The sequence below is a fragment of the Macrobrachium nipponense genome, chromosome 28 (genome assembly GCF_015104395.2).
Source record: "Macrobrachium nipponense isolate FS-2020 chromosome 28, ASM1510439v2, whole genome shotgun sequence".
Lineage (NCBI taxonomy): Eukaryota > Metazoa > Arthropoda > Malacostraca > Decapoda > Palaemonidae > Macrobrachium > Macrobrachium nipponense.
In genome coordinates, this window is record NC_087217.1 from 2,773,293 (window position 1) to 2,792,410 (window position 19,118).

At 40.6% G+C, this 19,118-nt stretch overlaps 2 protein-coding genes across 2 annotated transcripts in view; one reads left to right on the forward strand and one right to left on the reverse strand.

Annotated features, from left to right (window-relative positions):
• LOC135201372 (uncharacterized) overlaps positions 1 to 2,513 on the forward strand; it is a 27,199-nt gene extending 24,686 nt beyond the window's left edge. Inside the window, exon 2 of the mRNA XM_064230219.1 lies at positions 1 to 2,513. This exon is cut by the window's left edge and continues 1,006 nt beyond it. Coding sequence (XP_064086289.1) covers positions 1 to 1,949 — 1,949 coding nt within the window. The 3' untranslated portion in view covers positions 1,950 to 2,513.
• A 10,900-nt stretch (positions 2,514 to 13,413) lies between these two features.
• Positions 13,414 to 14,871, reverse strand: LOC135201886 (uncharacterized). The gene has a single exon (XM_064231184.1). The coding sequence runs from the start codon at positions 14,869 to 14,871 to the stop codon at positions 13,414 to 13,416; it is 1,458 nt and encodes a 485-aa protein (XP_064087254.1).
• Positions 14,872 to 19,118: the final 4,247 nt, after the last annotated feature.

The window sequence follows — 19,118 nt, forward strand, 5'->3', positions numbered from 1 at the left end:
CACTCCCGTCAAAAATTCATAATAATCTGCAAGATCCGAACACAAGTGGTGCTCTTCAAGACGACTCCAACAAGCCCGTTGCTCCCAAATCTCCTGAATATAAAGAAAAACCACCCGTTACATTTCCAGCTAACAAGCAAGACAATGTCCTTCCCGTAGTGGAGCAATTACTTCCTGGTCCTTGGCCAAATAAGTTTAATAGTAATCTGCCTGGCAGTGAACTTGAAAGTGCCGTGACTGCTCCAATCGATACAGTACAACAAGGAGAATTTAACACCCAAAAGCCAGTCAACCTTTTAAATCTGCAGTCGGCAATATATAAAGATGGCACCCTATGTGATGATACACTGATGACTTCGACTACTGATACTTCAAAACTGCAAACAAATAACATAACCACAAATCCTGCTTCCGGTTCAGAAAGTTGGTTCAAGTTAATAAGTCAAGACTCTTGTGTTTCAAATACTGGCAAAGATCAAGCTCAAGCAGCTGCAAACATGAAGAAGCTTAAGGAACTACGACAAGGGTTCAGGGGAACATATTCAAAAATTAACTTTTTCAAATCCAATGACCCTGATGCCAAAACTACACCAACCGGAATTTACTCTGCGGATCTCAGCAATAATCTTGAATCTGCAGCTGAAAACAAATTAAGTGAGCACAATCAAAGGCACAATGAAAATGCAAATGAAATGTCAACAATTCATGTAGACCTAGAGATCGAAACAAAAATTAAAACGTTGCTGCAGAACTCTCTGCAAACGAAAGTTTTGCGAAAAAAACAGAAGCTGTTAAACACTGTACCAAAGAGCAAAACAGGGGCTACCAAAGAGGATGGCATAGTTGCTAGTACCTCAAACGCTTCAATGCAGTATGAGACTATAGTGCCAGATTCTAGTCAAGCTCCAACGTATTCCAAAAGCCCTGGCAACGTGAGGCCCGGGAAGGATGATGCTCGACAGAAATGTGCAAGTAATCCTCTTAACATAATACGAATGGAAGTACCCTCTGACAAGAAGGAAATATTTTTTTCCCTGTGTAAGAACAACCCTGGTTTGATTACGTATCTCAGCCAACAGGCCTTCAGCAAAAACCTTAAGGGGCGGAATAAAAAGCTACCTTCTATATTGAGACCAATCCGGCCCAAAAAGACAGGGTGCCATGTTGTACAGTCCCCATATACAATGGGAGGTCGAGCCTCATCAGCGAGTAATAGTAATGTTTCATTTGATGAATCAGTGTCAAATTCCATAACAAACCAGATAACAGTAAGCAATGCAGAGGTTCAGAAAATGGCCCACTCACAAGAAAATGAGACAGTGCCTCGTGTAACAGCGATTCAACAAAAGGCAAACTCTACTCCGGATTATGAAAGCGAAAAATCTTTGTTTGGGCAAAACGCAGCTGTGTCTGCGGATTATCAACAACCAGCAAAAGCTACAGAATACCAAATACTGGTGAGCAATTCATGCGATCACATACTGCTAAAACCTACAGATAATCATCAAGTGATAAACACTGCTGAGTATCCACCAACGACGAACACTGTCGACCTCCTTGCAACGAGAGATACTAGTACAACCTTTCAACCCATAATAAACAGCGCTGATCAACAACCGAGGTATACTTTCGAGCATCAACCACCAGGTCTAACTGTCCCAGTAATGGATGACCCACGACTCAATTCTAAGAACGAAGAAGCAAAAGCAAACGCTATCGGCGGTCACGGAGATAAACTTCAGCAGCTGAAGCACTTCGAACAACTTTTGAAGATGGAATACGACAGGTACATCGAGAATAAACTGAAACTGCTAAAAGCAGACACCGGTAAAGTAGAAACGTCTGCACAAGGCGGACGAAAATCTACAGAAAAAAAGGACGACGACGATGTTCTTGTTATTGATTACTTTGACGTTGATTCCTTCATTCAAATGGAAACAACTGGTTAAAAGAAATTGGAAGACAAACGGAAACAGCTGGTTAAGAAAGTTGAAAATTAACGGAAACAACTGACTAAAAGAAATTGCAAAGAAACTGAGAGATAAACGAAAACAACTGGTTAAAAGAAAGTTGAAAATAAACGGACACAACTGGCTAAAAATTGCAAGATGAACGGAAACAACTGGTTAAAGAAAGTTGAAAATAAACGGAAACAACTGGTTAAAAGAAAGTTGAAAATAAACGGAAACAACTGGATATAAGAAAGTTGAAAATAAACGGAAACAACTGGTTAAAAGAAAGTTGAAAATAAACGGAAACAACTGGTTAAAAGAAACAATATTAACGAAAACAACTAGTTAAAAGAAAGTTGAAAATAAACCGAAACAACTAGTTAAAAGTAACTGTTAGATAAACGGAAACAACTGGCAAAAAGAAAATGGAAAATAAACAACTTTAAATCACTAAGTGACTGATTTTGCACAAATTGTTGTCATCGCAAATACCTGTCATCGATGCACTGCAAATGAATAGCTTCCCTTCTCATATAAAATAAGTTTTCATAATTCATGTCAATTCTGTAAACTTCAACAAAATTAAACTTTTTTTCACATTACTAACGTTGACGTTATTCTTAACCTAACTCAATTTAATGTACTACTAACAAATGGCATATGATCAAATTCGTGTTAATTGCCAACTCCATTTTTAAATCTGCTAAAATAATAGATCATACATATGATTAAACCACAAATTAATGTACTCAAATACTAGTCAATGCGCACCTGCAAAGATGATCAATTATCTCTCATAACCAGCATTCTAGTATTGCTTCAAAAATGCAAAAAATACTTGACAATATATTCAATTTGCAATGAGGTCATTTCAACGCATTGAGTACGAAAGCACCCTCTCAAGTGCTTACAAAACTGATCATATTTCAAGCTGTGTTTATGGTGAATGACAGACAAAATAGAACAGCAAGACCAGGAACTTTAGTCACGGGTTGTGTAAACTTGATCCATTAATCTCATAAGAAATATGCATAGAGTTTAATTTTATCGAAAGTACTTAAATATCAACTGTAACTATTCATAAACACATCACAATAAAATTTCATAAACATATTACAATAAAATCTCATAAACATATCACATCACAAACATATCACAATAAACATTTCATAAACCTATCACAAACATTATGTTGAAAATGAAAAATATTTCCAATCACTCGCGAGTTGTTAAAGCTTAAAATAGTGAAGGGAAGGAAAGTGGGGAACTTTTAATATGACATCCAACAGAATTCGTTACGTGATCCATCATTCTAATTACCAGGAATACCAACACATAAATTAGAGCAAAAGATAGTTTTCACCAATTATTTAAAACTCGCTAAAGTAAATAAAGTGCTCCACGATTTCCAACGGGAAAATCTAAGTCTTAAGCGTTACCTGTAAAATGGAACAAGTCGTGATCCGACTTCTAAAATCTACAGTCAAATAGGGCGTTGTTTCGCCAAAGAAAACTAAAATAAATACGCTGTATTTTATTATAAATAAATGTTCCATACTGTTTAACATGCAAATTTTAAAAATTTTCATACTAATAAATAACTCAAATATCTTATCCTAAAATTTCTGTATCTTTAACTCAATGCGAAACACCTTTTCCAGACAGTTTTATGTTTTTCCATAGGGCTTTCAAACGCCCCCTTCCCTCCAAAACAGGAACAGCAGCATCAAGAACAACAACAACAACAACATAGTAGTTTGGAGGCTTACTCCCCCTAAAGCGAAAATCTCTTTACCTAGTATATCTTTTGAAGTAACAACACACAAAAGAAAAAAAAATTACCTACAGAATCGTCCAGATTTCATTCACTATTCCCTGGAAGAAAAGTACAGACCGTTGGAAGGAATTCGATAGTACGACCTTTGCACCGAAACAGAGATCTGCCACCCAAGACTCGATATTAGAAGAGAGAAACGATGATAGTCGGTGGTAAACTTTCTACGACTATCTACAATGAAGAGACTCTACGCAGTACTAAAATCTGTATGTTTAATAAGACTGCAGCAGTTAGCTTCTATGAAACAAATGCCTGACATAATCTCTCGAACTTCAAGTTATAAATATGGGTTATGAACAAGAGGGATACCATGATGGGCATTCCTGCGCAAATCCAAAAATAGGAGGAATCGTGTTATCTCTCAACAATACTTCTCCACAACACTTGGGTAATATTCAGCACCAAGTATGGAGCAAATTGGAAGTTAAACTCCCACACATTCAAGTACTTTTTCGTTTTTCTATGACGGAAATTTCATTGAATAACGCGCATCATTGAGCACTTAATAGAAAGCAATTTTAACGTACGCATAATATACAAACGTAACTTGTTTAGTGACGTGCAATGATGATTCGGTTTTACTGCAGTAGCTGATCACCCCAACCACGACATCTTACGATCATCAAGTCTGAAAGTCGTAATGATAGTTATTTCTCACCATAAAAGCATAAGTCATATTAGCAATAAACGATCTTCACCTAGATATATTACTTTTATCATTTGCATCCTTAAACTTAGTTCACTTCACAAATGATATTAGGTTTCTAACTAAGTTTTGTGCTCTGAATTAACATTCTTGAAAGATTCTAGGGACAGAGACAACGCTATTAACATTATTCTTACCTGGATCAAACTATATATTATGTGGTAATAACAAGTCACTGCTGAAACAGCACTGCCGTACCGTCCTCTTCATCTTAATACAAACAGTAGTTGACTTAAACAATGAGGCTGTAAATGAAAATCGAAAATGCCGTTTACATTCACCGTCAATCAATCAACCAAGATTATTTCCGCTGCAGCTCATCACATTTCAAGTTTCTTCCAACTAAGATTAATTTAATTATAACTATACTCTGTTTTTTTCCATCTGTCCACTAGCGTGTGGTGTTTGCGTATGGTAACACTGCGTCCCGGGCTTTACATAGTTACATTAAGCTTACATTCAACAATAATAACAACCTTATTTCGAATATTAACGGTGTAATTCGCATACTGTAAATTATTAAAACTCTTTTCAGTTGCAAATGTACACCCAGATATCCTTTTATTTACCTAAAACTTACACATAGCTAAACTATTTTAAGCCCGGGACGCAGTGTTACCATGCGAAAACACCACAGGCGGATGGACAGATGAAAAAAAAACAGAGTATAGCTTAGGAATCTTGACTTTAAAAGTCTCTTTATATTGCCAACTTTAACCGCAAATTCACATGAACGTTTTGAACCATGACGCGACAGAATGACAAAAAATAAAAATTTTACTGCTACTCACCAAATTTGTTCTGGAAAACTTCTTTGGCGAACACTGCATCTGCTGTCAGTTGCTACTTGATAAATCTTTGAGGAGTTGTGAACGCAGTGGAAATCGAGGCTTGGACGAAAGTTGCATCTTTCAAATACGAATTTCATTATCGTCAAAAATTAAATTCGTCCTTGAATACTTGAGGGGGCACGGGCCACGACTTTAACGGTACATTTGGTATAAGCAAAATTTCTCCAGGATTTATACGACAAAAACCTGGAGAATTGCTGCCAAAGCGAATCGGTTAACATTTATTCACAATTTTCTAATCGTTCAGGTTTAAGTGGTTAGTCTGCGATCACACAACGCTGAGATTATTAACTGATGAATATAAATATTAATAATGTCGAAGGTAAAGCTGACCAAATTCGCGTTGTCAATAACGCTGGAAACGGATTCACGAATCCAGTATTTATATTCATGATTATTTCCAATAAGTGATCTGCTCGTAATACCAGTGATAATGGCACTAAATGAGCATTAATCCCATTTACTGCAATAGCTGCCCAAATTAAAAAATACCAAATTCGAAATGCTAATTAGCTATTTGAACAATTAATACTCAAGTTAAAAAATAGATTAACAGCTCTTATATATCTCAAATTTGTAAAGCAATACTGCGCTAATCATAGGAAGGAGAGAGAGAGAGAGAGAGAGAGAGAGAGAGAGAGAGAGAGAGAGAGAGAGAAACTAAAATTACTTTCACCATTACAAAGAGGGTTGAAAACTTAAAAGCATTTGACATCTAAAATAAAGATGTTCATGTTAGTGACTAAATCTATACATATGATTCTATCATGCTTTGAAAGCATAAAGCTCACGGCAGAGTTTAAGCTGTTCACAGTAACAATCTTATTTTGGACACGGGTAAAGAGAAACTTAAAAATTATGACAAAAAAAGGACAGCAGATTAAACGGTATCTGTTCATCTGGGCAACTAACCTTAGCCCATAGGCTATGATGACCAGTTAACTGTCAGGTTCCAGTTTTCATATGCATATTCTACAAGATACGCCTAAATACAAATAACATGTAAATAAGACAATAAAACCAACAAATCAAAAGCATATGTAACATGTCAACATAAAAATCAAATTTCATTAAACAAGCAAAATACGACAAAAAAGATGGAAACATGAACTATTGCAGATTACCCAACGGGTAATACAATGCCATGCAAATGGCATAAATACCCTGTGTAAGTAAAAAAAAAAACTTAAGATGGACAAATGGCTTCATACGATTGATAGGTTTCAACCATAACATATAAATCAATTCAATTTGCAATTAGACGCTGAACATCGACAGCATGCACACAGCGCATAAAAGGCAGTGGATGTCAACATAAACTATAGCAAAGCACATAGTAAATTTTCATTCCAGTCCATCATCTGATGGCCATGCCGAGTCATTCTTTAACTGGTCTCATAGCAAAATGGTGTCTAGCCTTACCTGAAGAAGATGAAATCTGAAAATAAATGTAAATACATGTAGATGAGATTATTGATAATTGCTCCTGTAATGATTAACAATTATTAATAAATAAAGTTACACTATTATAACCTGATAAACCAACAAAAACTACCAACCGGCGCAGTAACCACCATCAGCTGTCAAGGATAATTTTCTTAGTATTCCTTCTGCCAAGGATGGTCGGTCAGTATCTGCACAGTACATTCCACTTACAATGTAGTCACACTAATTTAAGATATCCACATATTAGCTGCATGTACGTTTTGTCATTGTAATTACCTAGGAACCTATGAACAAAGCCAATGTACGACATGGACATTCAGCCTTGTCAAGTTTGTCTACACCTAATATCGCAACCATCTTCATACCACTACCAAAACAAAAATTTGCGCCAGTCAGCATAATAACTTTAACAACAAGACGTTTCACCTAAAAGGGGGTGAATTCTGGATTCAAATATTACCCTGCTCACTCTCTTAATCCTCATCCAAATACTCGTGGTGAATCACAAGACGAAACCCCTTCACGAGAACTCTGAATCCATTTTCCTTTATAGCATATATAGTTTCAACATCATTCACTTTCATTTTATTAAGATAATGTTCCTTCGTGCAATAACCAAACTGTACCACGCGTTCTTATCATAAATAAACTATTTACCTGAAACAAGGTAATTTCTCCATTTAAAAATAATGTCAAAGATTTTACGATAATCATCAAGATTCGAAAATACCCCAGCTGCTTAAACTAGCGAAGACACTTTATACCTCTGGAAAAAAGCTTCCGATATCCCTAGTTAACGTTATGCAAAACTATAAGCAGGGACCAACACATTTTGTTGATATACCGATCTAAATCTAAATCTATTCGATGCGAGCTTAAAGATGACTTACAGAAATAATCATCAATCCTTAACGAAGAGAGCTTATCCAGCCAACTTTGACAATTTATCATCGGATCTATTCTCTACACGTATTCAAATGAAGATGAGTGCGTAACTGACATATTCTAACATACTGTCACACAAATTCCCGAAAACCAAATACTCTTTGGGAAATAATTCAAAATCTCTTATTTCAAAAGCATCATAGCAATATAATTTCAAAGGTATTACCTGCTTTCATCTTCTGGGATTGGCTGGAGAATCACTGACGTCTGATAGGAGTGCTGCCTTTACTTTTCACGAGCAAGTTCCTAGAAAAAAGTCAATTATATATAAAATGATTCTGAAGGTGGCAACATAAGTAAATTCCTTTTAAATGATAGACAAATGAATAAGAATACATATATGATGAAAATCTAACGTTACGTTAAGCACAGCTTCAACTGTTGGAAGACTCAAGTACTGTATTCACTCTGACTTCACAGCAAGAAGTTTACGAGCATAAGAAGCTACATCAAGGTAATTCTGAGTAACTTTGCATCGCTATCTAGTTAAGCAACATCATGTGGATACTGCAACACCTAAAATTGAAATTTAATTTACTGTCTGTCTTCAGTCAAGCACTGTAAACCTGTCTGAACTTGAAACGATAGAGGCTTTTGTCAGCGATGACTTTTAAACAAAAACTTTAAATCTCAGAACTAATAAAATAGAACAGAGTAGATTATAGAACTGAGACCCAAGGCCAAGCCTATGAGGTCATTCAACGCTGACATGGAAATTGAAAGTTCACCAATGCATGTTTTACCTGTACAGCCAAGTCTGACTAATCTTCCTATAACCCTGTGGAAGTTGTGATATCATCCACAAAAATAGACAAACTGACAGACAAGCTTCCTTCATGCCTAAGGAAGCTTGCATAAGGAGTTGCAATGGCAAGGTAAGTTTTATACTCACGATGACAGAATACAGACATATACGACCTCCAACGCTCTACACCAACGTTTACTGAAATTTCTTTATCTGTACAGAAGAGCTCCAATGACAAATTAATTGTGACATTCGCTCTAATGGACAGACAAACGGACTCACACACACACACCATATGTGTTTCGTGCTTATATGTGCATGGTGGTCTACTTTTGAACAAGTTTGAAAGATATCCCATCTCACTTCAAGCAAACTTTTGCCTAACGTTTTACTTTTGTACCGAGCTTTGTATGACAATAACATACCCCCCTCTCCCTCCACCTCCGCAGTTTAGAAGATTCAATGACAAGATAGTTAGATTTAGCCAGCCTTGTGCTGGCACGGGCTCTTGCTAGTGACAAGGCAAGTGCGACATACACACTGATGAACGGATCGATATACTGAAAGACAAATAAGATAATTTCACTAAAGCTGTCCCGACTGTCTGTAGGGGACTAATAAAATAACATGACAAATTAGGTAATATGATGATCATGTGTCCAAGTTTCTCTTAAATTTAAAACTTACGAGTATACAAAAGAGCAGTCGAGTCAACAGTATTTAGTAACACGAAAAAAAGCAGCATACTCAAACATCAGAGGCTGCTAAATTTGCTTTTAGCACTAATATACCAACTAAAAGTGGAATAATTAAACATACTGAGGGCACCAAGTTTGTAATTCAATGGATTATCCTGCCAAATTGAGTAGAGCAACGAGGTCATACCAAAGGTTGCTACAATTGCTCTTTACACACACACACTCCCACAGTTTAGAATTTACCTAGTTCTCTTACCTTTGCTCCTTAAATTCTGTCTCCCACATTTTAGAATGTCCTTGTTCTCTTTATAACATTAATTTCTGCCAACAACTGAATCCTTCAAAAAAGTATAAATTAGCTCTATAAGGAAATAATCATCACCAGGGGCGTCATTCGCGGGGCTGGGGTGGGCAACTGGCCCCCAACCCCAAGACTCAAGTTGCGCCCCCCCCCCACCCCACAAAGCCTCAACTTGCCCCCCCCTCACTCCCAATCCCCTAGAAGTAACAGCATGTGCAATCATCAATATATGAAATTTCTCTGAAATATTACGTTTATTGATCCTTATCTGTCTGCTAGCTACCAGTGATGATGAGATAAACAAAATGTAGTGGGTGTATATAGAGTTTTGCTCAAATACCTTGCTCATGTGGCTTCACAAAACACATAAAATAGCTAAAAAAAAAACTTATTAAACTCGCTTCGTCTTTGGGCCCCCCCGCCCCCCCCCCGGCCCCCCCCCCATCCCCCAGCAAAAATCTGAAAAGACGCCCCTGCTTATCATTGACGCTAAAACAATCGCAAGACAAAAACAAGGACAGAAAAAATATATAAAATAAATGAAGACTAGAGCTTTATCCCAATAAAATTAGAAAATCGCCTCCCAAATCATGAGACTGCATTTCAGGAAAACCAGAAGAGGGAAGAGAACGTTCAACCCTGGCAGAGTGAAGGGAATCGCCGAACTGTGCAGGCGAAACAATGGGCTGCAAACACCAAGAGGTAGTTATCTGTTTCAAATATATAGTAGATTCACATCAACCGTTCATTTGATGTCTAGGCCAGTCCCTTACGACGCTTCTGATTGGCAGTTGATAAGCTGGAAATTCTCAGTCTCTCTCAAGAGTTCACATAGGCAGGATGTATGTTCCACCTCTCCTGAAGGATACTTTGAAAGACGTATCCCTCAAGAGAGGTGGAACGTAGATCCTACCGATGTGAACTCTCTAGAGAGACTGAGAGTTTCCAGCCCTGTCATTGGTTTATCAACAGCCAATCAGGATCGTCGAAGTGACTGGCCTAGACATCAAATGTACGGTTGATGTGAATCTACTATACAAAGCATTTCATCTCCGAGGAAAACTGATCTTCAAAATTACCATGATGTGTGCCTCTCTCTCTCTCTCTCTCTCTCTCTCTCTCTCTCTCTCTCTCTCTCTCAGAAGAAGAGGAGGAGGAGGAGATGGGGTGAAGAAGAATGAAGACAATGCTCTGAAGGAACACTGCATTTATTCCCAAGGTATAGATGAAATTAGGGTGAATATGTGAATCCTTGAAGACTTCCTATTCATGAGCATGGAACGAAACGATGCAAATGCATATTAATTCTACTAGGTGAGGCGACAGAGAGGTTTATCGTAGATATATACATATAAATAAAAAATTATACAAGTAAAGAGAAAGAGTCAAGAAATAACACTCAATGGAAACCCTATTGAAAAATTGCTGTGACGCGTTGATCTCACAGCTGTTATTCATCTTTGGTACCAAGTGCATGGTTATACACTGGAGCCATGAACGGACCACCTGTACTGGTCATCACCAGAGATACTGAACATCTGTAATCAAAGCAACACAACGAACATCACTGGTAGCAAGTGGACAGACAAGGATCAATGTTTGATTTCGTCGTGCACAAGTTTGATATATGTACCTTGGTACATATATCAATAAAAAACTTATTAACTCACGTGAAAGTCCAGCCTAGGGAAAAAAATGACACTTAAGTAGAAGAGCCGTTAGGACAAGGCTGAAGCAATCTCGAATGCGTTTTACACTCTTGGCTTTGTCTTCTGCTCTTCTGAGCCGTTGCATTTTTTTTTCTCGCCAAAATTTGCATGCAAAATATTTAATCCAAAAGAATACGTTTATGAATGTTAGTTTTATAAAAGTGAGGTAAAATATGTGAATCATCCAACTGGTAAAAACAAAAAACTAAGCTTATCAAGTATATATGGTATTAACGTAACCCATCGCCTTTGTTGAACAGTATCATAAGCAACTGTCAGTGGTGGATCTAGAAATCTTTGGGGGCACTTGGGATTTTAATTGTGTGTATATATATATATATATATATATATATATATATATATATATATTATATATATATATATATATATATATATATAGTATATAGTATATATATATATATAGACAAATATTCATATATGTATGAACACATATACGTATATATATATACATAGACAATTTACATCATAGGCACATATATACTATTGTATGTACTGAATTACAAAGTTACAAGGGTTAGGATGTTTAAAAAAATTATTAGTCCATACGAGGAGACGTGTGCTCACTTATCATTAGGAGCAGGTTTTACAATTCATTCACAGTGTTCTATTGATTTTGTCTAGCTTTTTTTGAACTATTCTAAACTGCTGTTGTTTACAACTTCTGGTGGCAGTTTATTCCATGTGTCACATATCTTGTAAGTGAAGAAGTTCAACAATGCGAAGGGTTGTATCTCCTCAGTTCTAGTTCCCATCCATTATTTTTTGTTTGGTTTTTATTTTATGTGAAGAGGTTACTGTCTACTTATGTGCCTTTCAGTATTTTGAATGTCTCTATTAGTTGTTTCTCGCAATCGTCGTTTCTAGGTCATATATGTACAAGCTCCCAAGTCGTCTTTGGTAACCTATTTGCCTGATGGATGGAATTAACTTTGTGGCTCTTGCTTGTACCCTTTCTAGTATATTTATGTCTTTTATATAGCGTTGGTTACCAAAACTGTACTGCATATTCAAGATGAGGTCTATCTATTGATGTGTAGAGCTGCAGCACCGTTTCAAGAAGGCTTATATCTGTATCTGAACTGTTTCTTTATGTATCCCACTACTTCATGTGCCTTCTTTTCAGCTTTTATGCATTGCTTGGTGGATTTTAAGTCCTTGGTAATAATAACTCCAAGGTCCTTTTCTTGTTCTACACTATTTATGTCATTCCCAAGCAGCACGTAGTTTACATGAGGGTTATTTGTTAATAACATGAAGTTTTCATAATAAAACTAATATTGTAATACTCACCTGAACACCTGAATGATTCCCACCCTCCTTCCCCACATCAATCTGAACCAGATAAGCAATTGAGGAAGATAAGAGTAACGACACACACCTGTACCAGCGTTGCCAACCGTCTGGGATGGTAACTCAAGGAAGTTTTTACCTGCAGCGTTGGCAACGCTGACTGTTAAAAACAAATTTCCCACTAGTGGGATGGGTAATTGAGAGTTGTTCGGGCTAATTGGGATTAGGGCTAATTCAGGTGTTCAGGTGAGTATTACAATATTAGTTTTATTATGAAAACTTCATATTGCAATACATCCCCTGAACACCTGAATTAGCCCGATTAACAACACTTAGAGGGGGAGGGATCAATCCTCTTGCCCGCCTCTTACTACCGTATAGATGGTAACTCATTCACTAATCTATCTAGTACCCTTATGCAACTTAAACTCACTTGATCTGTTATTCCTTTCGGTGCAGAGACGTATTGGAGAGTACTTCGATCGTCTGTCGAGTCAGTACTGTCTATGTCGTCTACTTCTTCCCAGCTGGATCCTCCAGAGCTCTGGGATGTGTAGGAATATGACGATCCTCCCATGTGGCTATTCATAGCCTCTCATGTATGGAGGTGCAAGTAGCGGCGTGCAGAGCCGAAGTCCTCTGTGATCCTCTGTTTGTCGAGCGCTTATGACCAGACTACGCTGTAGTCCTCGCGCCGACACTATGGTCCAAGGTCTAGCCTACGAGAGCACCCCCTCGGACTCTCGTAAGAAGACTGACTATTAACGTATCTAACTACGTTTAACCTATTCTAGTAACACTTTGTCCAGACCTCTGGAGACCAAAGCGGTTTCCTATCTAAATGTCAGAAAGACCTTAAACCTAATTTTATTCTACCTTCACCGGCTTAACCTATACTTTCCCCAACTTAACCTATATAATAGTGTTCTTGGTGTTCGCCGCTACGAACGGGCTTAACGAGTAGCCTTCCGATGAAGCAAACTGAACGTCTCTTAAATAGAACGATGTAAATACTGAAACAGACTTCCAAGAAGCCGCCTCTAGAATTGAAGACACCGAGTAGTTTCTGAGAAAGGAAGATGATGTAGCCATCCCCCTAATACTATGCGCTCGCGGTAGTATTGGATTTGTATTTACCGAATGCGAACCCGCATGAGCCTGTGATATTACCTCTCTTAGGAAGAAGCTAATCGCATTTTTCGAGATCGGCCGTGAAGGATTCCGAGGAGATATAAAAAGTGTCCGCGGGCGAGGGCGAAGTTTCTCTACCCGGGATAAATATACTCTTAGCGCTCGCACCGGGCATAATCGCATCTCTTCCGGGTCTCCATTGACGAAATCTCTCAAGGCCAATACCCTGAATGACCTTGGCAGTGTGTTCGCCTCCGACTCTGTCTTCGCCACGAATTCCGGCAGAAAAGACAAGAAAATATCGTCTCCTTTGTACGAAACGAGCCTGGATACTGCTTGCAGCTCACTCACTCTCTTCGCTGTTGCTAATGCAGTAAGGAAGAGAACTTTCTTTGTTAACTGTCTTAATGTCAGATTCTCGATTGGTTCGAACTCTGGGGAACTTAGAAAACGAAGCACTACCGACAAATCCCATGGTGGTGCTCGATTCGGTAATCCTGGTCTTTCAATCTTAAAGGATCGTATTAGATCATGAATACACCTACTCGTTGAGATCTCTGGAAGGTGAAATTTAAAAGTATTACTGAGCATCGAGCGGTAGCCTGCTATCGCCGAGTGTGAAAGTCTCTTGACTTTCCTAAGAAATAAAAGGAAGTCTGCTATTTTAGGAATTGAAGGTCTAGAAATAGAATGACCCTCTTTCCGACACCATCCCCTGTAAATAGTCCATCTGACTTGGTACAGTTTCCGTGTTGATTTCCTTAAGTTAAAGGAAAGCTGCTTAGCCACTTCTTTAGATAGTCCGGTTTTTCTTGCTGCTCGCTCGACAGTCTCCAAGCAGCTAGGTTTAGCATGCGAGGGTTCTGATGGTAGTGGTGGAAGTGTGGTTGTTTGAGTAGATCCTTCCGAATAGGAAGGAGCATGGGAATATCTATGATGAGCTCCAACAGTTCCGGGAACCATGGGCGTTGTGTCCAGAAAGGAGCTATCAGTGTCAAACTCACCTTGTCGCTCTCCCTCAGTTTCCTGATAACTCGATGGATGAGACCGAAGGGTGGGAACGCATAAGCCTGCATGTGATCCCAGCTTTGTAGCATTGCATCTGTTCCTATTGACATCGGATCCACTACCGGGGAGAAATATATCGGCAGACGATGGTTTAGTCTCGTCGCGAATAGATCTACCGTCGCCGGCCACTTCCTGAGTACCTGACGTACTACATCCTGTGTTAATGTCCATTCTCCTCCCAGTACCTGACGTGAGCGACTTAGAGAGTTGGCCAGAACATTGAGGCTTCCCGATACAAACTGGGGAAGGAGAGACACTCTTTGGTCTTCGCACCATTCTCAGGATTCTTTGGGCTACTAGATTTAGTTCTGTTGATCTCGTTCCTCCAGAATTCTTGAGATATGAGATCGCTGTTACGTTGTCGCAAAACAATGCTATCACTCTGTTTTGTACTAGTTCCGAGAAATATTTGAGCGCTTCTTCTATCGCTTTGAGTTCCCGAAAATTGATTGATTCCTTTCTTTCCCGTTCCCCCCAAAGACCTGACGCCTGAGATTCCTCCAAGGTTGCTCCCCAACCTTGATTTGAGGCATCTGACTGTTATTACAGGGGTGAAAAGGTCGGGGAATGAGAGAGGACTAGGGACTTTCCGCGTGTCAGGTGCTTTTCTTCTGACCACCACAGAAGATCCGAGAGGCAAGAATCGCTCCAGCTTATAACTGCCGTTCTCGTTTCGGAAGAGTCCCAAAGATTCCTGAGACGTCCCTGTAGCGAACGCATCCGGAGACGAGACCTGGAATCAGAAAGGATAGAGACGACATTCTCCCTAATAGACTTCTCCATGATGACGCTATTTGTTCCCTTTTTGACAAAAACAGGTTCACTTGGTTTAGTACTGACTGTATTCTCTCCGGTGATGGGAAAGCCTTGAAAGGAAGAGAGAGAATCCTCATCCCTAAATAAGTCATAGATTGTGGTTGGTACTAGAGAACTCTTTGCAAAGTTCAGACGAATTCCTTAACATCCCGCATACGTTCAGAAGGAAGTCCCTCGGCCTTTAATATCTCCTCCAGGCGAGGGAGGAGGCTAGTAATTTAGCCAGTCGTCTAGGTATCTTAGCATTCTGTAACCCCGACGATGCATAATTGCCGATACCGGAGACATGACCCTCGTAAATACCTGCGGCGCTGTAGTCAGCCCGAAGGGGAGAACTTTGAACTGGAAGGTGCCGACGGAAGATACGAACCTGAGATATCTCCGAGATTCCGGATGAACCGGAATTTGGAGATACGCGTCCTTTAGGTCCACCGACACCATCCAATCCCCCCTTCTGACTGACCGTAATACAGACTGCGCGGTCTCCATGTGAAACCCCGCAGTTACTATCCATTTGTTGAGGTTCGAAAGATCTATTATCGGCCTCCACTTGCCCCCAGCTTTCGATGCAACGAAGATCCTGCTGTAAAACCCCGGAGATGGGGGGGCTGTTTCTAGTGCCCCCTTCTCCGAGAGTTCCTGAATCTCCTTTGTTAGAGCTATTCCTTTGATGGAATTCTGGGAATAACTCGGAAGGTATACGGGAGAGGGTGACAGAGGAGGAAGGGAGTGAAAGGGGATCCGATACCCCGCCCTCAGAACTTCCACCACCCAATCCTCTGCTCCCCATTCCTTCCATACCTGGTAGAAAGGGGCTAGACAGCCTCCTACCTGTGCAGACGAGGGACATGTCTCCTACTTCGTAAAATTCCGAGCCGACGAAGGCTTAGCGGATGATGAGGAAGGGCCTGAAGCCCGCCCTGTTCGCAAAGCGCACTTTCTTAGGTGATCTAGGGGAGACTTAGAAGTCTGTCTTCTCATAGGGGAAGCCCTACGTGCTCCTCTAGGTGACCGGGAGCCCTGTGCTGCTACTCGAATCATGGCCTGTTGCGATTCGACTGCCGAATTGGAAGCCACGAAGTTAGTCATATTGGATACGTCTCCCTCCTTAAAAGAGAAAATCTGCTAACGCTATGGGAGCTCTAAGTAAGACTCTCTTGTGTACGTCCGGATAATGAGGGGGAAGGTGACTCAGATAGAAGTTTCTCCTCTTTTTCCCACGAAACGTCGTAGAGGAAGCTAGCACATTCGCCTGATGCGCTAAGCCCATCGAGACTGACGTTATCAAGTTGTCGAACAGTCCCGGATCTGAGGGAACGTAACCGTCATTTTTTAGAAACCCCATCAGGCTTGATAATATCCAGAGTGTGTGAGAGAGGGCCTCCGTCTGGTTACGCAAGATGTCCTCTAACACTCCCGCTTCTCTTAGCGAAATTCCTACGAGTCTAGACGCTGCCGGGAGACCTACACAGAATCGCCTCAACCGATTCGTTGAGCGGTAACCTGGTCCCTGCCGAAGGTTCCCCCGGACTGCATAAATCGCCTTACGCGGTGAGAGAAGCGAAATATCCTGTCTATTGGCAGCTACTGCCGCAGCCAACCTACCGTCTGCCTCTTGCATCGCTTGTTTGACGCGGTCAAACCAGACTAAACCGCACGAAAAAGGTGCTGGAGTTGGTTTGGTAGCATAGAATGTCTCAAATAATGACTGATTCGAAACATGTTGATCCTCCGGAGCTCTCGCTTGCGGGTAAAGCGCAGTCACATAATCCAGCATACGCCTATAATCATTGCTATTAGCCAGAGGACAGCCCAAGTCCACCGGAATATCCCGAAGTTCGGGAATCGATTCCTCTTCCGCAGCCGCCGAACGGTTTGGGGCCAAAGAAGGCGGAGGGGGGCCAGAGTGCGGTCCATCCAACGATGAAAAGTCTGCTAAATTATCACTTAAACCTGGTTGCTGTCCTTCCGCCTCTGGAGCAATAGTAACCCCTGAAAGAGGTGGAAGGGAAGAAAAGTCCTGGGGAGAAATCCCCTTGTTTCGGTGCGGAAGAAACCTGTCCGGAACCGAACCTACTGTGTTATATCTTGCCGAAGGAACAGAGAGCGGAACCGAATGTGCCTGGATCGAGGAAGATGAGGGAAGAATGAAAGGGGAAGAGGTTACTCCAGAAGGGTCCGCAGCAGTAAACGTCGAAGCTGACAGCTTTACCTCGCTCAATCGTGATGCCTCTCGACTAGGCGAGGCAGAAACGCGTATGTCAGAACTTTGTGTTACCTGAAACGCCTGAGATATATCCGCTGCCTTCTGAGCTACCGACTGCTGCGGGAGCGAAGAATCCTGCATAAGCCACTGATTAGGACCCAGAACTCCTGTTACGTAAGTCTGTGTTCCTCCCTGACCGGAGATACCCCTTACCGAAGCCGACTGTACTGAGGGCGTAAGAGAGAAAGACGAAGACGACGGAAAAGTTGGAACTGGTAAATTTACCTGAGACGAAGGAAGGCTTTGGAAAGAAGATGTAGGAAAGGTGGAAGGTGCGCGAGCCGCAGGAAAAGCAAGAGAAGAAGAAGAAGAAGAAGAAGAAGGAGTCATAGAGGACACTAAAAGTGGCAAGGCAGAGGTTGTGGGAGCGGAAGAAGGGACTGCGGACGACCCGGAGGCGGCATGAGACTCTCTCTTAAGGGACATATAATACACTGATTCTGACCCTCCTTGAAAGTCTTGCAGCATGTCCTCCAAAAATTCTGGACATTCTTGTGTCACGTAATCTCTAATGTTCATAATACCATTAATAATGCAACCTTTAATCAAAAGCCTATAGCCTTTAGAGAGGCCCAAAAGATCTGCGTTTTTCTCTGCCAAGTCGATCCAACTACTACGGGAACCTCTTAGAACACCCGAAGGGGGGCTCCTTGATCCGCATTACTAGAAGAAGGGGTAGGGAAGACAGATACAGGGGAAGAAGAAATAGGATCTTCTAAGATATAGGAAGGATAGTTGACAGCTAAAGGAACAGGATCCCGCACTTTCGGAACCGTAAACTTTACTTGTGTCCTCGAACCGGACCTAAACAGAAGAGAAGATGGAGAAACGTCTGCCTTAAGGCTGGATGCCAACGAACTCAGACTTGATGTCCGTCCAGGAGAACGACTCTGCACGCTCGCAAGCTTGTCCTCAATACCTAAACTCGGACCTATCGTCTTAGTCACCCCTATTCCCTGATCCTGGCTAAAATTTTCCAAATTAATTTTATCAAAAACTACTAGGGGGTGTTGTAAGGGGTGGGGGGGTCCTTCACTGCCTGCTCCGCGCCGAGGGGGCCGACAGAACCTGCCCACTTGGAGGCTTGTGATTCTTCATTACCCTCAGCACCCGTTAGGGCTGGTTCTGGAACAGGCAGGGGAGCTGAAAGAGAATTATGATTAGACATCCTAACACTACTAGCATTTTCATCAGCAAATTGTTGGAGAAGACTCGTAATTAATTTTGTCATGCTATTTGCTATCCTATCCTCTATCTGTTTTACTACCTCATCACTAGCTAACTCCTTCGGTTGTTGTATAGGAGCTTGCGATCCTACAGATGACGCTGAATCTAC